This window comes from Gavia stellata, chromosome 6, assembly GCF_030936135.1.
Source record: "Gavia stellata isolate bGavSte3 chromosome 6, bGavSte3.hap2, whole genome shotgun sequence".
NCBI lineage: Eukaryota > Metazoa > Chordata > Aves > Gaviiformes > Gaviidae > Gavia > Gavia stellata.
Genome location: NC_082599.1, coordinates 34026413 through 34045207, shown reverse-complemented (window position 1 = coordinate 34045207; position 18795 = coordinate 34026413). Strand labels below are relative to the sequence as shown.

General features: G+C 39.3%; 1 protein-coding gene across 2 annotated transcripts in view; it reads right to left on the bottom strand.

Moving 5' to 3' along the window:
- Positions 1 to 18795, bottom strand: part of HDAC9 (histone deacetylase 9) — a 445270-nt gene that overhangs the window by 170931 nt on the left and 255544 nt on the right. Inside the window, exon 13 of one of the 2 annotated variants that reach the window (XM_059818316.1) lies at positions 15458 to 15727. In XM_059818316.1, the coding sequence (XP_059674299.1) occupies positions 15458 to 15727 (270 nt within the window). Of the gene's footprint in view, positions 1 to 14296; positions 15728 to 18795 lie in introns of those variants that run through there. The other variant, XM_059818317.1, reaches the window with a different exon arrangement.

The window sequence follows — 18795 nt, the reverse complement described above, 5'->3', positions numbered from 1 at the left end:
CATAGCAGGTATAACCTCCTATAGCTAGGAGGCTAGCCCCAAAGGACTGCATTTCTTGCGTTGCTATAACTTAAAGGCCTTTTGTCAGAAGGAGAGAACAAAAGTGACTTAAAACTTACTTTTTATCTCTTTCCCTTCAAAAGCAATGCAAAACCTCAAACTGTGTGCTTTTACAATCAGACTGAGCCGGGAATTTGTCCCTACATAGGTAGCGTATGCATCAACAGGGTATTTTTACTGCAGCAGGTCCCAGATTCAGGTCTGAAGACAAGCTGCTTGCTTTCTCACCTGCTTTTGTATGCTATAGCTAACCTTGTTGGAGCTCATGCTTAGCCACAAATAGACTGAAGAGCTTTTTCCCTTCCTAAGCAGTCTTTGGAGGGAGGCTCAAGTGAGTTTACTGACAAATTTAAACTGTTGGAAATTGATGAAAAAGAATCACATAAATGTCCTGTCTAAATGAAATATAAGAGCACAAGATTTGCAGAGGAAATCGAAGTCTGAAAAAGTTTAGATTAAAAACAAGACAGCATTTTAATAAACAAGCAAAACCTCTGGCTAATGTGTTATTTCTCAGCCTTTCTCTTATTTTATGTTTAAAATTAGATGTCTTTTCTCCTCAGATCCATAATCCCCAATAAATTAACCTGTCCAAATAACACATGCACAGGATAGAACTACACCTTTGATTTTGATTACATTGCTTATGGCTGCAATTTAGGTAGCCTTGATTCCAGCCACTGTTGTTCCTAGGGACTTGGGCACCCTTAAACTGCTGAGAAAATCTCAGTTCTTACACGGATCTAGTTAAGTTGTTGGTTGCAAGCAGACAAACATCTCTTTTTGTTGACAAATGACTTAGAAACATAATTTTTCAAATATGGTGCTGTCTATGGTGTATCACCGCTCTTTTATAGGGAGTATGGACTTACACCACTGTAACCTGGAAGAATTTAGTTATGAATGGGATAGATTTTGTCTGTAAATACAATTCCCATTCACCAGAACTACAGGAAACATTACATTAACTGAACTGTCACATAGATACAGCAAAGCTGACACTATTAAGGCAATGTAATTTCTTGAAGTCCTGCAAATCAGCAATTGAGCTTGTATCTCTTATGACAAACTTTATATAATAAAAATAGCTTATTAGCAGAAATACCTTGCTCACTAATCTAGCGCTAGGTAGACACTATAAAGACTTCGTATTACATGACTTTACTACATTTTAGTAGCAGCTCTTTGCATTAAAGCAGAAGAAATAATGCTAAAATAATGGGTTGCGATAGAATGTGAAATGGAAACAGAGCAGAGCATCCTGTCAAGGCAGGGAGGCTCACCCTCCCTGCTTGCAGGTTCCCTTCGACAGGAATACAGAAGGATTTGGCTAATGTGATAGAGGATAAGGATGTACTCAACCCATATTGCCACAGTTGTGGGTGATCAGGATTAAAACAGGTGCAAAACAAAGAAGATTTTTAATATTTTAAATTTAGATTACTAAACCAAGAAGTAATTCTTTATTTTGCTTTGACTATGGGTAGTACATTGTTACACTAGTAGACGACAGGCAGATTTTAAAGACATGTTTTAGTATGGCCATTTAAAATACTCCTTAAATGAAGTATATCACACAATGTATGTATTACAGTTATAGCACATATAGAGCAAATGTGTTATAAATCATTGAGATGAATCTTAACATAGGCAAAAACAAAAGTGTACTGGAAGGTGCTATTATTTAACTTCCATATCCTCATGCCCTTGTGCATTCAATTTAGTAGCATAAATACAACTTTGGAGGAACTGTTCTTCAAGTAATCTGGAGCTTCTGTATTTCTGAAAATCAGGTTTTTAGAAATGTGGGATTCTTTCCATACATCCTTCTGGAAAGTTCATTGTTCCTAATTTAAAAACCACAGCAGCAGCAGCCTTATGGACATGCATGACAGCCCTTCTGTGCCTTTCTCCTTCTCCTCACCGTTTGTCATTTTTGGATTTGAATAGTGCAGCCTGCTCTTGCCTGAGTCCTCAGTGTGGTATTTTTCCCTATGCCCAGTCTCTCCAGAATCACACTACAGAAGCCAATATAGTATCCCCTTTTTTTGGGGGGTGGGTGAGGTAGGAAGCAAGGGGAATGCTCTCCACAAACTCCAGCCATAGAAGTTTTTCTTGGAGTTCCTCTGGTTTCTTTTAAGTAGAGCTGTCATCAACGCTTGCTAAGTTACAACACCCTAAAGACTCGCACAGTGAGTTATAATACATGTTTTCTATAAATCATGCAAAAACACATGCGCTCTGCTTGTAATGCTTGTGTATATCTTAGTGCGCACACCTCAATACCTACAGGTATATACACAAAATACAAAATTCATCAAAATCTATAGTAGTGAAGGCAATTCCTGTACAATATTCTTTTTGCTGTTCTTTGGATGTAAATATATGAACTGGTATATGGGAAGATGGAAGCATATGCCCGCACCTGTTAAGTAAGTGGGAAGTAGTGTCATCTAGTGGTTAGCTCAAAGCTAAATGGGACAGGAGCTGTAGTTCAGTACACAGTAACAAAATTTTTCATTCTTGCGTTGCTGTACTGTGCAACTTAGAGGAAATAATTTGTATTTCTTTGTATCTCATTGATTCATCTGGAAAACAGGGGGGGAATTAAAGACAGATGGAGAAACATACACTGAAATATAAGAAATATGTAAACTCTGCTCAGATGGACACCTTCCTTTTTTGCATCCCATCCCACCCAATGTTTCCCTCTGATGGTGCAGACGACCCGAGAGCATATTCATAGATCTTCTGCCCACCCTCTTCCATACCATGTAGCTTGAAAACTACTGTGGCAGGTCACTGGCGCACTACCATATAAAGAGGTAGATAATTTACTGTTGAAACTTATAGTAACTGAAGTTCATTCAGTTTCCAAAAATGTAAGAATAAACAAGTCTTTCTATCTGTAGTAGCTCTTTATAAGATGGAACTAATTTGATTAAAAGCTGGTTCTTATTCTTTTCCCTTCTGACAATATAATTATTAGAAATTATATCCTCATGTAGCCTAAAGCATCACTTCTGGATGCAGGAAAATATGGGCTTGAGCACTTGCTTACAAGTGACGTGGCGGTGTTAAGCACATACTTAAAGCTAAGTGTGTGATTAATTTCTCTGTAGATTTGGGGTTTGTAATATGAATGAAGTACTGTAATCTGCCTATCTGCTCTTAAATTTTTGTCAAAAGACTTAAAGCTGTAATTTGCAGATACTTTTTATATAAAAATAACTGTAGGGTGTTAACATAAAAGCTAACTTATACCCAGATGCAACATTATTAGTACAATTATTTGCTATGGAATTGTAATTAGTTTCACCCGTTACAGTTTCATCTATTAAAATTAAAGAAACTAAAATCTACTGAAACTCCTGCATGAAAGGCTAACTATATTAGAATGGAGCAGTTATAAACAGGACTTTTCCAGCTGCCCTTGCTAACAGGCAACTCTAAAATAACAGTGATGTATGTCTTAAGTTTCTGCTAACAAAGCTGATTTCTGACCAGAAGGCTGGAGTATTCTTTTTCATCTATTAAACCCCGAAAGTAACAGTTCTTCTTCATATCCCTAATATTTCCTTTTCAGTTCACCAAGGCCAAAATGTCATCTTTTCTTGTAAAACAAAAAATCAAAGCCAAATGGTTAAAATGCAAAGTTTTGGTTAAACAAACAGTCCGTATTTCTGTGGTTTTATCTGCAGCCTGCAGAGCAACTAAACAAAGCCAAGATATTGTCCATCTCTTTGACAGACAAAGAGCCTCAGAGGTCCAGAATGACATGCCCGGGGCTGGCACGTGATTAGAGTAATTAAATTAAATAGCAGGAAACATGTTTTCCATATGCCATTGCCTGGCCACACACAAACTGTAACAGTAAATCTTTTATATTACATTGGTTCAGGGAAATGTATAACCATTTTAAAAATGCATGATGCCCACAAAAATAAAGTTAAAGGGAATATAGTAGCACACTCACCAGGCTCCCTGGTTTGGTCACTGGCCTGAAATGCCAAACAAGTTCATTCCTTATTTATTTATTTTTAAAGGTCCAGTTCAAAATGCCCCAAAAAGCTCAAAAAAGCATGTGAACATTCAGGAAGCATTACTGGGTTTACACTGGAGGGTAGTGCTGATGCTCTGATTCAGAGGAAACAAAAAAAAAAAAATCCTCCTAGTAAAGTTAAGAGAAATATCTTGGGTATCTTACAAACTGAGATATTTCTGTCAGTGTTTTGCAACAGTCAGGCTCTCCAAACGTGTATTAAAAAGGAATTTTTGTTTCAGTTCTGTTTTCCACAGCAATATGTACTCAAATTTCTTTGTTTTCATGGCCAGTTGTTAGAAAAGCCAGCATGTTTATCCATGCCACGATACAGTCAGAAGAATTGCAAGTCAGGGGGATCATCTGTCATCCTTGAATTTACTTGTCACTGCACTATTAAGATCAACTAGAACACTTGCTAACCTATTTTGGACTCATCTTTCAGTGGTTGATGATGCCAAATTAAATCACTGGTATTTCTGTTTTGTTATGTTTTTGCACAATAGGGAAAAGGCTGCAAATCATTTTGGAAGGAGCTATTAATCAGTGAGGTCACTGATTTAAATGTCCGGTCCTAGAGATTTTTAGGAGATGACATACAGGAATATTTCCTATAAGTGATAAATTCTGAAGACTATGAAATGCTCTTAAAATGAAGAGAATTAAGAATTCAGGGAAAACCATCTCAGCACGTGAAAACCTGTCCATGAAAGTATATTAAAAATGTATCTCACCATTTTCTGGTGAAATATATAATGGATAATTTCATAAGCATTTTAGATATTCCATCTTCACTTTATCTATCTCCTTGACCCAGAATGCTGAGATAAGCACTGAAGTTTCTGTTGTTTCTTCCGATTTCAGGTCCAGCACTGAACTATGGTATTAAGTTTAATAATTGATAATAATTCAATGAAATCAAAGTACAAGCTTCCAGATAGAAAAATAAGTGTCAATTTAGCTTTAAAAACTGGTGTAACAAAGATAACAACATCTATACTCTTGGCTCAATCTTTAGCAGTTATAGTATTTATCAAGCTATTGAAGTGAGATTCAAGATGTAGTCAGTATGGAGAATTAGGAATTGGGACTTTTTTCTTCTACTCCTTTGAATGCTTTCTTTACTAACTAATCTCCATTATTTGATCAGGAAAACTTGTGTTTAACAGTGAATCAAAAATAATTGAAGGAGACAGCAATGACAGGAAAGTGAAAACCAACGACTCATGTTGGCAGCAGCTGGCAGAGCTCTGGGGTTTTTTTTAACAACATTTCTTTAACTGTCTGAACTCTTCTCTTCTCTGAAAGGATCAGGGCATTTCAACTTAAATTATTTAGCCTGAACTTTCTATAAAATTGGGTAAAATGATCAGTTAAAAGGCAAAGTAATTAATCCCTTGTTACTATCTTGTCTTCTGAGAACGAAGGCAATAGAGAAAGTTCTTTGCAGCAGGTAGAAATCTGGAGCCTCTGGCTGAAGTGGGAGGGGATGGAGCAGCTCTCCAAGCCGAGGAGGGCTCTCAAGCCTAACTACAAGGTGCCCTGTAAAACGTTTTACGGCTGCTGCTTCGCCTCCTCTGCCTCTCCTCACCATTACGTCCCACAGCAGTGCTGGAGGGAGGAGGACGCCTCTCTGTCCACTCCCCCGTCTCCCTGTCTGGCTTTGGCCTCCAGCCACTCTCCCTTCCCTGCCAGGAGCCAACCCCGCCATGGGGTGGCCAAGTGCGTGTGTGAAGCAGTGGTAACTAAAGGCTCGTGGCCCTTCCCAAGAGGATCTCTTACGCCTTCTGATTGTCAGAATTGGGTAAATCTGGAGAGCTTGGCAGAGGGGCTGGTACCCCAGTGAACACCCACAGGATGGCCACAGGAGGGAGAAGGGGCTGGGGAAGCTTCTGGTGAGGAGTTATTCACTGAACGGGAGAAACACTGTGGTAGCTTTGGCCATAATTGTTCTTCTGATTCTGCAAAATATGTGCTTGGAAAGCAGCTCTGCCTTTCACCTTTTTGTGCTTCTTCAGTATTACCCATTTTAGGGACACAAGCTACATGTTGTGAGAAGTCTCCGTTCCTGTGAACCACCACAGCTGCTTCAGTGGCACAGAGGAGATTTAGCCTATAGAGAGAACTTGGCAGCATTTCTTTGCTCTTATAATGCTGTTGTGTACTTAGAGCTATGAAAGCATGTGAAATTCAGTCCAGTGCCTTCTGCCAATTTTGCCCTCTATGATGCCCTTGGTGAATTACTCAGACCAAAGGACTTGGAGAGTTTTGTTTTGCCTGTCCTGGTTCCTATTCCTTGTTCCAAAGCCCTGCTATAAGCCCTGAGGACCTCCTCCAGCGCAGCACTTCTCAGAAGCTACGCAACACAGGGATTGAGTACAGCAGTGGTGGTGACCCGTAGTTGTTCATTGCTGATGCAACAGCACTGTAATAGTGATCTGTGGAGAAGGCGACAGCTGAGGGGTGGGTCTGTTTTCTGGTAGCATCAAGTTGTGAGACAGTATTTTCCAGCTTCTCATTTTGCATAGAGTATCTCGGCTGTGTAGTCAGCTGCAGGGCTTGAATCTCCTGGTTTTGTTAGGCCCAAGCTCTTAGTTCAATGGATGAACTTTGTAACATAGAAGAGCAGAATACGTGCATATTGGTCCTTCTTGATGTAAATTACTGTTGCTTTTACAGGATTCTGCAGGTTGAATGCAACTACCCTCAGAGGGATTGTGCCCCTCCTTTCCGACTTGCCAAATCCGCCTCCATTTCTAAACCCCTCACCTGAAAAGTCTTTTTATTTTCCCCTTTTCAATACTTAGCATCCATATTAAAGCAGAAGAAAGAAAAAATAGGAAATACCAGCACTACATGAATAATAACTTGCTATGCATCGAACATTAAGTGCCCTGCCTTGTGATTTCCTTAATTACTAGTCGAAGTAATCATGCAGAAGAGCAGGTAGACACAGTAGAGCTGATCCTGGTAAGAAGATGTAAAGAGCTTCCAAAAATTTTTCTTCTCTAATGTACCTAACCCACTTTGAGTACCTGTCTATAAGTTAATATTCAGCCTTTTGCAATGACACTAAATATGGAGGTGGCCATGACCGTAAGAAAGAAGAAAAGCTAAGTTCACAGTATCCTTTCAGGCTTAAATGATCCACTTAGTCATGGTCTCTAGGATTGGGTACTGAAAACCAAATCTATGAAGGAAACTGTGTTATGAAGCTGCCTCTTTGTGGTGACCACCTGCAGCTCACCTTTACAACAGCAGCCTCACAAACCCTGTGCTCCTGTGGGTATGGCATCCCACCAGACTGAACCCACTGCCTCTTCTCTGACTTGAACGTGCTTTCTGCCAACTGATTTTACAGCCTGAAAGCACCTTGGTGGTCAATGGCTGTGGGAACCCCTTGCCAATGAAACAGTGCAAGGCTCGAGAGTGCAGCTACTGGGTTGCTCACAGAGCTGGACCCAGATGGAGCAGGGAACAAGCATGGGCTTCAGCATGCCAACTGCAAAACTACCCCCGGGTCAGCTCATCCCTGACGTAGCTTCTGCCAAATTACAGATTCTTGCATGAAAGCAGAACTTGAAAACGAAACTGAGTTAATATGTGCTCTGAGTCTTTTTCTTTAATTAAAAGCTGAAGGGAAAGGGCCAGACAGGTGAAAGAAAGGATTACTTCTTTTACAGGAAGGTCCAAGCTACTATAATAGAGATGTATAATAATACCTAACTTGAAAGCAGTCCATTGAAATCCAGCTTCTCAGAAAGGACTTCGGAAAATGAGCAGCCTGCTTGGTTAGCACGTTAGCCATCAACATGGATAAGTAACCGGCCCCAAGCTCATTCGCAATCCCTTGCTGCAGGAATGAATCTTGCTCCTGTCCCTTTTTACTTGCTTGTCCTGTGCTGCCTGTGTTTGTGTTCTCAGAGCCTGCCTGAGAAGGGACGGAGATTCTTATGAAAAAACACATAGCTCAAAGGGTAGTGCTGCACGTATTTTAACTGACATCATTAGCATCCTTAGCAAGGCCTAATTACCTGCGGAAATGGCCAAACCAGAGCTATTCAAGTGAGGTGTCCCCGGGTTGAGCCTGTGGTGAGGGCACCTGTATTCAGCGCTGCCATTTTTATTTTTCTGTCAGAAACACTAAGAGAGAAGCTTTGAAGCTCTCTGTATAAAGTCAGTAGCTTCGGAGAATGAAAATCTACACAGAAACTGATGGGAAACTATGACAAAAAGACATGTACAAATGCAGGTAAATGGTGAGAATCAGAAAGCTCTGTAAAGAAAGGAAGATGTCAAGGGATGTGCTGTTGGGCTTGGGAGCTTTTGATGCCCTAAGGCAAGGTGTCAAAATGGATCAAACTGGGTGAGAAATGAGGGAAACCTGATCACCACCCATCCCTGTGTACAGTCAGGTAGCTGAGGGACGGAGCCATGCTCTCTGATGTGTAGTAACTCTTCAACTTGCATTTTAAGTAGAGGAAGATCTAGGAGAGCAAGCCTTAGAAGCAGCTGGCCTCGGTAGCTATGCCTCTGCGCACAGGGGGAGAGCATTTCCCAATTTCTGCCCCGTGCTCTTTCTGGGTCTGTTCAATAATAGAGATCCACTTCAAAAATCTGCAAGCTGCCACCTAAAAACTATGACGGTGCCTTTCTTGATGGGAGCTAAAGGAAAAGACTAAGGAAAGGGTTGGAGACCGAATCCTCCATGCTTCACTAGCTGCTTTACAGACAACCTGAGCAAAGCCTTCTTCAGCCCTTGCCATCGCTGCGTTACTGCAATCTCATAGCTGTAATTTTCACAAGACCCTTTGCTGAGGAAATACAGGCAGTATGAACAGAAAGACCTCTTTGGTCTCCTGGAGACCCAAAGGTCACAGGCCAGAACATGAGAAGAGACGGATTATGCACTGCTTTCTGCATTAGAGCACCTATGTCTCAAAGGCATTCAGGCTGAGCTGCTCTTCCAGGGCATTAAACAACAGAGCTTTATGGTGATTTAGCCAGCAGTATACTGCGGTGTGCATTTATTCAGTCTCATATATTAAGGGAAGGAGGAGAATGAAAACTTGTGTGTGCGCGTGTACGTGTGTCTGACAGAGAGAGAGACGTTCAGAGGTCAAAACAGAATTCTTCCAAAAATAAAGCATTTAAAGAAGGAGCTTTCCAAGAACACATAATCCTCTTCGATCACAATAATAAAACCCTGTGCTGTCCAATACAGGAAATGATAAATTGCCCAATGGATTGAAAGTAGTATCATCTGACTGTCAAAATGTGAAGTGATAATTACTGGGATCTGGACTTACAGACATTTGATTCATGCTAGTTATGTACCCCTGATAAAGTAATTCTGCCTAGTGTTGCCCCAGCGGTCTCCTTACATGCCACTTTCTCTGACAAAAGGGAGCAGTAACAAAAGTGTCGAGGTGCTATATCCTAAGTATCTGAAGGAGGAAAAGAAGCATTAAAAATCTTGGATCAAAAAATAAAAGCAGTATCAACATTATTCTGTGCCGTTATCAGTGAAATGAAATAATTATATGTTGTAATGCCACATGGTTGGTCTGACAATTCAGTTCTTGATTTAATTATGTGGCAAAATAAGTCTTATTGCCTTCTGTAACGGAAAGTTTACAATAGGAGACACAAACAAAAATAGTAATCTCCTTGTCGATCATTAAGAAAGTAGATTTGATACTTCCTGAAAAGATGGATCATTTTCAAATCCAACTGGGAAAGAATAATTACTTGTAATTATTCTATTATGCACTTTCACATTAAAAAAAAAGAATTATTTTTCCTGTAGCATGATTTTTAAAGACCACAGTTAGAAACTTGATAGAGATGGACAGGCCTTTAAGGGTAAAGACAACAGAAAGCTGACTAAATATTCAGAGGGGTCTTCCCCTAATGTAGATGAATGAAAAATTTTCACAAACCAAATCCAACTACACAGCCCTCCGGCCCCTCGCTCCATCCAGACAGTCAATGGCTCAAGTCTGATCCCAGAAATCATAGTGTGCTTGTGTTTTGTAGGGGTTGTACTGGGACTGTGCACTCACAGACTTGAGGAAGGGCAGAAAGGTACAAGGTTAGTGTCTCTCTTACTGGCTGCACAGTTAAAGGAGACAACTAAGGTAGCCTACAAAAATAAAGGTGAATTGAGCTAGTATATATAAGACTGCAGTTGCAACCTCATTTAGGAGGGAAGAGAGGCAGTGGAAGGTTTATTTGGAAGCCTGACATCGGTCAGAACTTACATTTCCATTTAGCCCGCCCTTCACAGCACTTCTCAAGGCCAAAAATGTTGTAACGTGCTACCGCCTCAGAAGGACCAAGTGTGCAGAGGGGTACTTTTAACAGCATGTCCTCCAACCAACCTCCCTTATATTTCAGGGCTATGTACTGTTAGAAGTCAATACAGTTACTTCAAGGCAACTATAGAAAGTAAAGTAAAACAAATGCAACAAAGGCTCCACAGCCAGATTCAAAACATCTCATTTAATCAGCTAATTAAGGCACTGAATCACTTACAAGTAAGTATCTGGTCTGTCAAAACAACTCTAGTGACTAAGACCCCCATATAGTCATCACAGAGAATTAGACATTGCTGAACGATTTCAAGTTACTAAGCTAGTACCCTTTTAACTCTCAGCTGCTGCTGAAATCACCCTTGGGGGTCTCCAATAGCTGTGCGTGCCCACAGGTATCTGGAGAAGTTATCCTGTATGGGCTAGATGAGTTATGGGGCCAGAATCAAAATAAGCAAAAGGAGCGTGACACTTGAGCTCAGCAAATGGGGACCAGAAACCAGGACACACCTAAAGGTTGTCCCTTCCCTGTCCTGTTTGTGCATCTGAGTGAGTGAGCATGGCCAAGAAACCCAGCCTTTCTGCCAGCTACGCAGTTTGAGCTAGTTGTATTTTTTGCCTTCAGCCTAATTTGGAATTAAGAGTCAAATTAGAAGAGAAAAAAACAAATGCAAAGCACAAAGTCTACCAAATGCAAAGTACAGTATCTATCAAATAGAGTGGTAAAATTCCACAAAAATCACTGGGATTATTGCTCTAGAGCAGAAAAATTTCATTTTATCCAGGATGCTCTTCTTCCGTTTGCCTGAACAGCAATTCAACATATGATGTTCTAAGCTATATTCCTCCACTGAGAAATGAGGTACAGATGCCCCGCTACCACCCAGATGATGGGAACTGCATAAGGAAATCAGAAACTAAACAAATAAATGAAAAGCAAACAAACATTTCTTAAGTGGATAAGTAGGACATGCTGCTAGTGGGACAGAATACAATAAGGAAATTAACTTGGCTTAGTTAATTTTAGCTGCAAATTGTGAAGTGTTCATAAGGGGGAGAAATAAGTAAACGTTTTTAGATTGGTGCTTGGGACTAATGTTTATAGATTTTTACCTCAGAATGCCAGTGAAGATAAAAACAGGGTATAGTTGGCTTAAGTAACATGGAGCAAGTCTTAGTGATCCTGACGATAAGGAAGATGGAATGAAGATAGTGCACGAATGAATTGCTGAATAGAAAGGATGAGTGGTGGCAGTGTCTGGAGCGCTCCTGCTTTGCTGAGGCATTCAGCTTTTAATCCTATTTTGTTAATGCCAGAGGATGAAAAAAAGGCTAACGTTACAGTATCTACATTCCAGTAATGTGTGCTGTCTTGAGTATGTAAATATTATGAAGCATTTTCTCTCATTTAGTAGTAATTACTTCTAAATTGGCAGCTATACTGGCTTTATTTTTTGGACAACAGGACAGAATAAACATCTATAGTTACAAAAAGAACAGAGATGCACATCATTCCTAGAAAAAGATAAGGGTTGTGAATCGTATCAAATTACGGTTATTTTCTTCATTATGGGTGCTTTGATGCATGGTAAAGAAATAATTTAGAAAAAAATCTAGGTGTAGCCTCCAAAACAGGGATGTTGTAAACTGAAAACAGTTATGGCTGCTCTTCTAATTCCCACATGAGTATTTAAACAAAAGGCATCTCAATAAAATCCCTGTTGAAAGCATGATTTACTTATAGACGCAAGATTCTAAGTACATAATAAACAATAGGGCAAGCAGTATACTGTTAATGCTAGTTTTAAGCTTTCCTAAGCTAAAACTTGACTTTTAATCTGATTTTTGGGGTGTATTGCTGATGAAACATTACTTTGCTGTTATATCAGTGAAAATAATTGAATTTGATTTACAGAAATATTTATTCTTACTTATGTTGTTGAAAGAATTTTATTTTAGTTAAAATTATATCAGAATTAAAGCTGTTAAGGGCCTTTGCAATTCAAATGAACAGTTAGAAGACCTAGAATGCAACAATCTTCTGAACTCTTTCATAGTAATAATTCATGTATTGTAGCAACAGGGATCATTACGCAGTACAACCTTTTTCTCTCTGTAGATCTGAAGCAAAGTTCAGGAAATGTCACAAGGCATTTAACACCTTCACTGAAGTGCTTGGGTGTTTCTCTAAAGTAGGACTTCATTGTCTCACGCAATTACTTTAATGTCTGCAAAGTTTGTGGATTCCCTCCTCCCCAACATATCTACAGGTGGACTCCAGTTTTGCAAAAGCCTTGAGGAATATCAAAGAGGTCAGTATAAGCCCAGTTTCAGATCAGCATCTTTCGGGTTCTGGGCAGGTTTATGAAATGTCATGGGAATTATTTCAGTTCATCTGAATTTTGGATAATTATGAGCCAAGAAACTGGGATTCACCTTTACCCTTCCTGTATGGTACAATATATGATCACATGTTGAAGACAGATGCCATGATGGGAAAATGAGCATGCATCAATATTATTCCACATTTACTAAAACTTATAATGGCTGACGTAGGATAAAACAAGAGACCAAAAAAAGACTTTGTGTAATTATTGTAAGAATAGTGCAATAAAAACCTTGCTCCTGAAAGCTTGGATTGTTTCAACAATGTGTAGCAAACGTATTTGGTTATACAAAGCAAAAGCACAACTAAGTTATCAAATTTACACAAAGTCAGATATCTGAAAGGGGATCTTTTAAAAAAAAACCTTTATTTGAGAAAGGAAGAGACTTATATCAGAAGGCAAAAAAAGGGAACATACAAACAGAATATATTTACAACACAAAACAAGAGATCACCTCTAAGGGTGTAAATTATAATAAATACAGTAGATTTAAAATGTAAGAGACAATAATCAATTAGAAATGTGGTTGTTTAAACCCAGTTTTCCTTTTCACTGGTTCCAGGTAGTTTCTCTATTTTAATTTTATCCAAATTGGAAAGATTCTGAAATTCAAGTCCACTAATGTATTGGGCTTTCTCACCTGAATGACCATATAAAAATATTTTTTGTCTTTTGTGACTACATGTCTTCGAAGTGATATTGTACAAAAGTCTTCTCATTTGCAAGTTCCTCCCCAAATAAAATGTATTTTTAAAAGATGCACTATCCCTTTTTGATGAGGTTGAAGTTAGATTTCAAAGAAAATTAAAATTATACAGAATGGGCAAAACATGTAATTTCATTTTTATATGCTTCACTTTTTGAATGTGAGTGTGATTTTTTTCATCCAAGACAGAGAAAGATTTCTGTTCAAATATGAAGCACACATTGAAATCACCTGTGTTTTTCTCAATTAATAAATCTTTCCTATCTAAGGGGGCCTTTCTTATTAATGGCAACCATTTAGTCATTTGTTTGGAGCCCTTCTAGGAAAAAGGATAATGTATCTTTAGAAGTTGCAACGTTTTATAAGAGATTTAATAGTATTAGAGCATAATGTAAACAACACATGCTAATAGCATATTTTAGAACAATTTCTACATTTGGCAAAACAGCTATCTCTTTTGAAACAGGATACTGCACCTTAAAATACCTCAGCTTTAGAAATATAAATATTTTGAATAGAAAAAAAACCTGACAAGGATTCCAGGTCAGTTTGGGATTATCCATATTAAAGGAGATCTTAATACAATGAATCTTTAACTAGCTTAACAAAAGTAAACCTATAAAACAAGGTAAACATATCAAAAGGGAATATGAAGGAAATGTTTCACTGGAAAGCTTCCTTAACGATTTCCCTACTCGCTTTGTTATTTTCTTTGACAATAAATCAATTCATAGAGTGCCTTTATAAACAGAGGGAGCGCTGCCCCATTCCCCCCCACCCCGCATTCCTCAGCACATGAATCACTTGGGCTTCCTGTTTCCATAAGGCATTTCCTGCCCCCCCTCCCAAAATCACTTTTCTGCAGGAGAACAGCGGGGACCTGACAAAGCAGCGACTTAAATAAACAGGGCCTTCCACTCCATCCAGCCTTGCTCTGCCTGATTTTACAGCGACGGAAAGGGACGCCAGCTCGCTGGCTGCACCCATGCACTGCGCCTTTCAGCTCTGGTGAAATGCTTGCCAACAATCTGAAGTTTCCTTTTGCCAAGTTGGTATTTTATGCACAGTCATTATTTTAGTATTTGTCCATGAGACCTAGCGGCAAAGGTTATGCGGTATTGTACAATTAGTCTTTATTTTAAAAAAATAAACAAATGATTGGATATCAGATGATAATGATAACAGTTCTGTGCTTTTCCTGCAATATCCTAATAACTGATTGGAACCTAATGCTGCATTTTGCTTCTCAACAGTATTTGCATCATCTTCTTCATTTAAGGATGTCTCTGCAGACAGCATTATCAAATAAGACAGAATGAAAAATTAACTAAGCAGTGCAAAAAAGAAACAATGCCATTTTTAAACAGCGCCTTGCCTTGCCTCTTTACATCCACCTTGTATTCTTCTCTAAATTATACTTTATACACCAGCCTGGGACCACTGATATAGCAGTCAGTACCTGTCTACTGGGGAAAAAATACCCTAACGTTAACAGTGTTCAAGACTACAGTATGATACAGTATATACAGACAGCTGAAAGCAAAAGTCAGAGGATTCAAAATCAGAGAAGAGTGTTTCATCAATCAGGTCTGGAAACTAATTCCAGCTATTGCTGATCTCAACAAGCTAGGTGATACGAGTTCTCTTTCATTAGAACTAAGCGATGTAATGTAATCCTGGGCTAATACAAAGTCTGTCAGCTATTATGCAAAGATTTATGTAGAATAATTGACTGCAATAGGTATTTTCTCAATTAGTAGCCATAAGGATGAGCATTTTCAAGTGTGCATACAACACTTCTGCCTTTGTTAAATTCTTTGACCGATGAATCAGGATTTGCTAGATCAGTGAATCAAAACACAATTACTTATCAAAGCCTAGAAAATGCACGTGATGTTCAGATAATAACCTTAATTACAAATCCTGGAGCTAAATCTTTGCCTATTACCTGTTGCATAAAAGCAGCTTGCTCCCCAGATTCCATTTGCTGGGTTTGAACATCCTCATCACTGTCCGGTGGCTCCTCTTTGACTTTCACAGCCCCCACCTGCTGTCCTATTCTGTCATCCACACCAGCACTGCTGCTCTCGGCCCTAACGCTGGCACCGCTGGCGGGAGCTCGCTCTTCCTGCATTGAGTGGTCTCCGTGAAGCTCTTCTTCAGCTTCCTCCAGGTGACTGCCAGGCTGCTTGAGCTGCTCAATGGACTTAGAGAGCATCTGGAAAGAGAAGGGGGGAACAGTTATTGACTCCTTTTCCTGATGCCAAACACCGAGAAGCACTCGATTTGCACTGACAAAATCAAAGCTTCCGCAGCCAACCCAGGCAGCTATGCACTGTTAAAATATTAATGTACAGGGAGAAAAGAACCAAAGTTCCTAAGCAAAAGGTCAGTTGTTATTCTGCAGTAGAAAATACCATGTATGTAGAGAGTGCTATACACTAATACTAAACTAAAAATAAGGCAGAATAATGAAAACATTACACATCTGTTACGCTGTTACAGCTGGTAATCAAGAGAAATTAATCTCCCTTCATATTCTTCAAACATAAAGACCGAAATTTATTTAACTGTATTACAGTTCGTTTTCCACAACACAAAATAATAAAAGAACTCTAAGAAGTAAGAAAATTATTAATCTGGTTAATACTTTGCTACAGGGAAATTGGGGAATATTCATACAAGCTTCTCTATCAATTAAAGTACAAGGGCACTAAAGTCGACAAAGGAGCAGTGAGAAAGGGCTGCTGTTAGTCACCTCTCCGGTGGCACAGAGAGACTACAAGCATGTCTGTCCATGACTGGAAAGACTTTAGCTTTTGTCATACGTGGTACAGATATCCCTGTTTCAGCAGTGATGATGTAACTGCTACCCAGACAATACTGTTTTTACACCATTAACTGCTATTGTAAAGCTTTGCTGAGGTGCCAGATACCTCAGTGCTGTAATCAAGTGCAGTTTACATTTTACTATTTAAGATGCAGCAAATGTATTCCAAAATAGTCCAAATGTAATCCAAAAAGCCAAAACTGAAAAAACCACCCACTTTGTGAAAGAGGAACAAATCAGATAGATAGGTAAGTAAGCATCTGCAGGGTCAAGTGAGTAATTATCATTTATTCAATTGTCCCACTTGATTTCAAGCAAATACTGATTTGTATCACCAAGGTCAAATATACTGAGAAGGGAACAAAAACACCTTTTACCATTACTCTTACATACTTTCCTCTTCCCATCTGCCTCCCGCCCAACTACAAAGTCTTTCAAACTGATTTTAGCTATTGCTATATGCTGAGTTACTGGATGGCTTCAGCACAGCTATTTTTGTCACAAACCATGAACCATCTAATTTCATTCTACTTGCTAATGCATATTGAAAAATGCCACCCTAGTGAAAGGCAGGGTTGTCATGTAAGCTATGATCAAGAAGCTACAGCTGGATTCAGGAACTCCCATAAAGTCAACAAGAAGAGTTGAAAGATCTGTTTGTGCAATTCCAGTTGATGCTTTGATGCATACGCTTCACATCAGTGGAGAAACAAATTCCACAGTGGAAGTCTACAGGCTTCAGTCACAGCAAACCTTCATTTTTGGGGAGTAATGGGAGTTTAAGGGCTAACTAAAAAGAAACAAATAAAAAAAAAAATCCCTTTTTATTACTGTAGTAACTGGCAAATCACAACACGTGTATTCTGCATGCTGCAGGTGGCATGCTCTAAGCTGGGGAATCCTTACTGGTGCAACTAATGCAGAATGTCTCCTTTTATTAAGCAGCATCTGGAAAATTCCTCAGATCAAACCCATACATCTTTTCCCATTGTTTCTCAGGGGATGATGCTCACCAAGAAAGCACTGAGGCTAACTACGTGTATTCAGCTCAGGTACACTCCTCTCTGTCGCTTTGTTAAACATCTGTGGGGGACCCCTCTCCATTCCAAGCAAGAAAACAAAGGCAGGGCTGGCTGCTTGGCTGGCTGCTAGCAACCAGTACAAGCTGAAACATCTGTGTGACAGCTAATCATATACAGCTACGCGAGTCACTGATGCCGAGCCATCTGTAAACCATTCCATGTGCCAGTTACTTGACATCAGGTGGGTTATTCTGGAGGGGAAGCCAACAGAAAATGAGGGCATGTCCACAGCAAAGTTGAGACACGTATTTAGCTCATTACTGCTCTCCTTTCTTTTATGATTTTTCTCTTTTATGTCAGGCTCTTTCTTCTTCATGCTGCTATATGGCACAGATCTGCTGCTGAGCTTTCTGAGGCAACACATGACAGACTGCAGTATATAATCTATACATGGAACACCTTCAAACACTTTTTTCATGTAATCAGTGGAGTGATACAAGCACACGTAAGGGGGCTGCACACATTAGAGTGGTATTTGTGTGCATTTCAACTTGCAGCGTTCCTGTTTTGGGGCCCGCTCCCACGCCACGGAAGTCAGCAGGTGATTTGTCCCAGACTTCGGAGACAGGAGGAGCTAAACAGATCAAATTTTCTAAAACTCTGTGCAATTAAAGTCTTTACATATACATATTTACACAGTAGATTTTACAAAGTGCATTCATTTTATCATCTTTACTGCAAAATCTTATTAAAAACATCCTTTACACTGTAACTTTAACTAAGCCTCAGGCAAGGGGCTATAAGGCACTATAGTCATGTCCTCTCATATGATGGAACATGATAAAAATGAGTGGATGGCATGGAGGGGTGGGGAGCAACCCAAAACCTGAAAACCACTCCTGCTGCTCAGTCCGCTAAACCACAGCAGACTGCTTTCTCTGTATCACCACCACACTTTCATATTTGTTAAAGTGGTTTTTAAAGGCAGCTTGGCCCCATCTTATTCCAGTAATTGCATTAGTAGCATTACCAGGACACTGTTCAGTTCTCCTAAGTCAGAAACATCTTATTTTACATTATATCTCCTGGTACTGCTGTGGAAAATTATGTACCTGGAGACATACAAAAATATCAGTTTAGAGTTATTTCCACCTTCTCTCTCGATCTAGAGCTGGATTACACAGCAGAAAATGAGTCCTGAACGAAACACTGCTCAAGTCCTTTCATTGTGCAGCTGGATACTTCTGCTTATACTTAACGTTTAAATCTTTCACTTTAAATTCCCATTTTTTTTCTGAATTTATCTGTAGGTACGTGCAGGACTTCCTCCTCATTTTAATGCATATTTTTGATTTTGAAAATGTTACTGCTTAATCTGAGTTTTAATAAGACTACATTTAAAAATAATAATAAAACCATGGTTTATTTCACTAA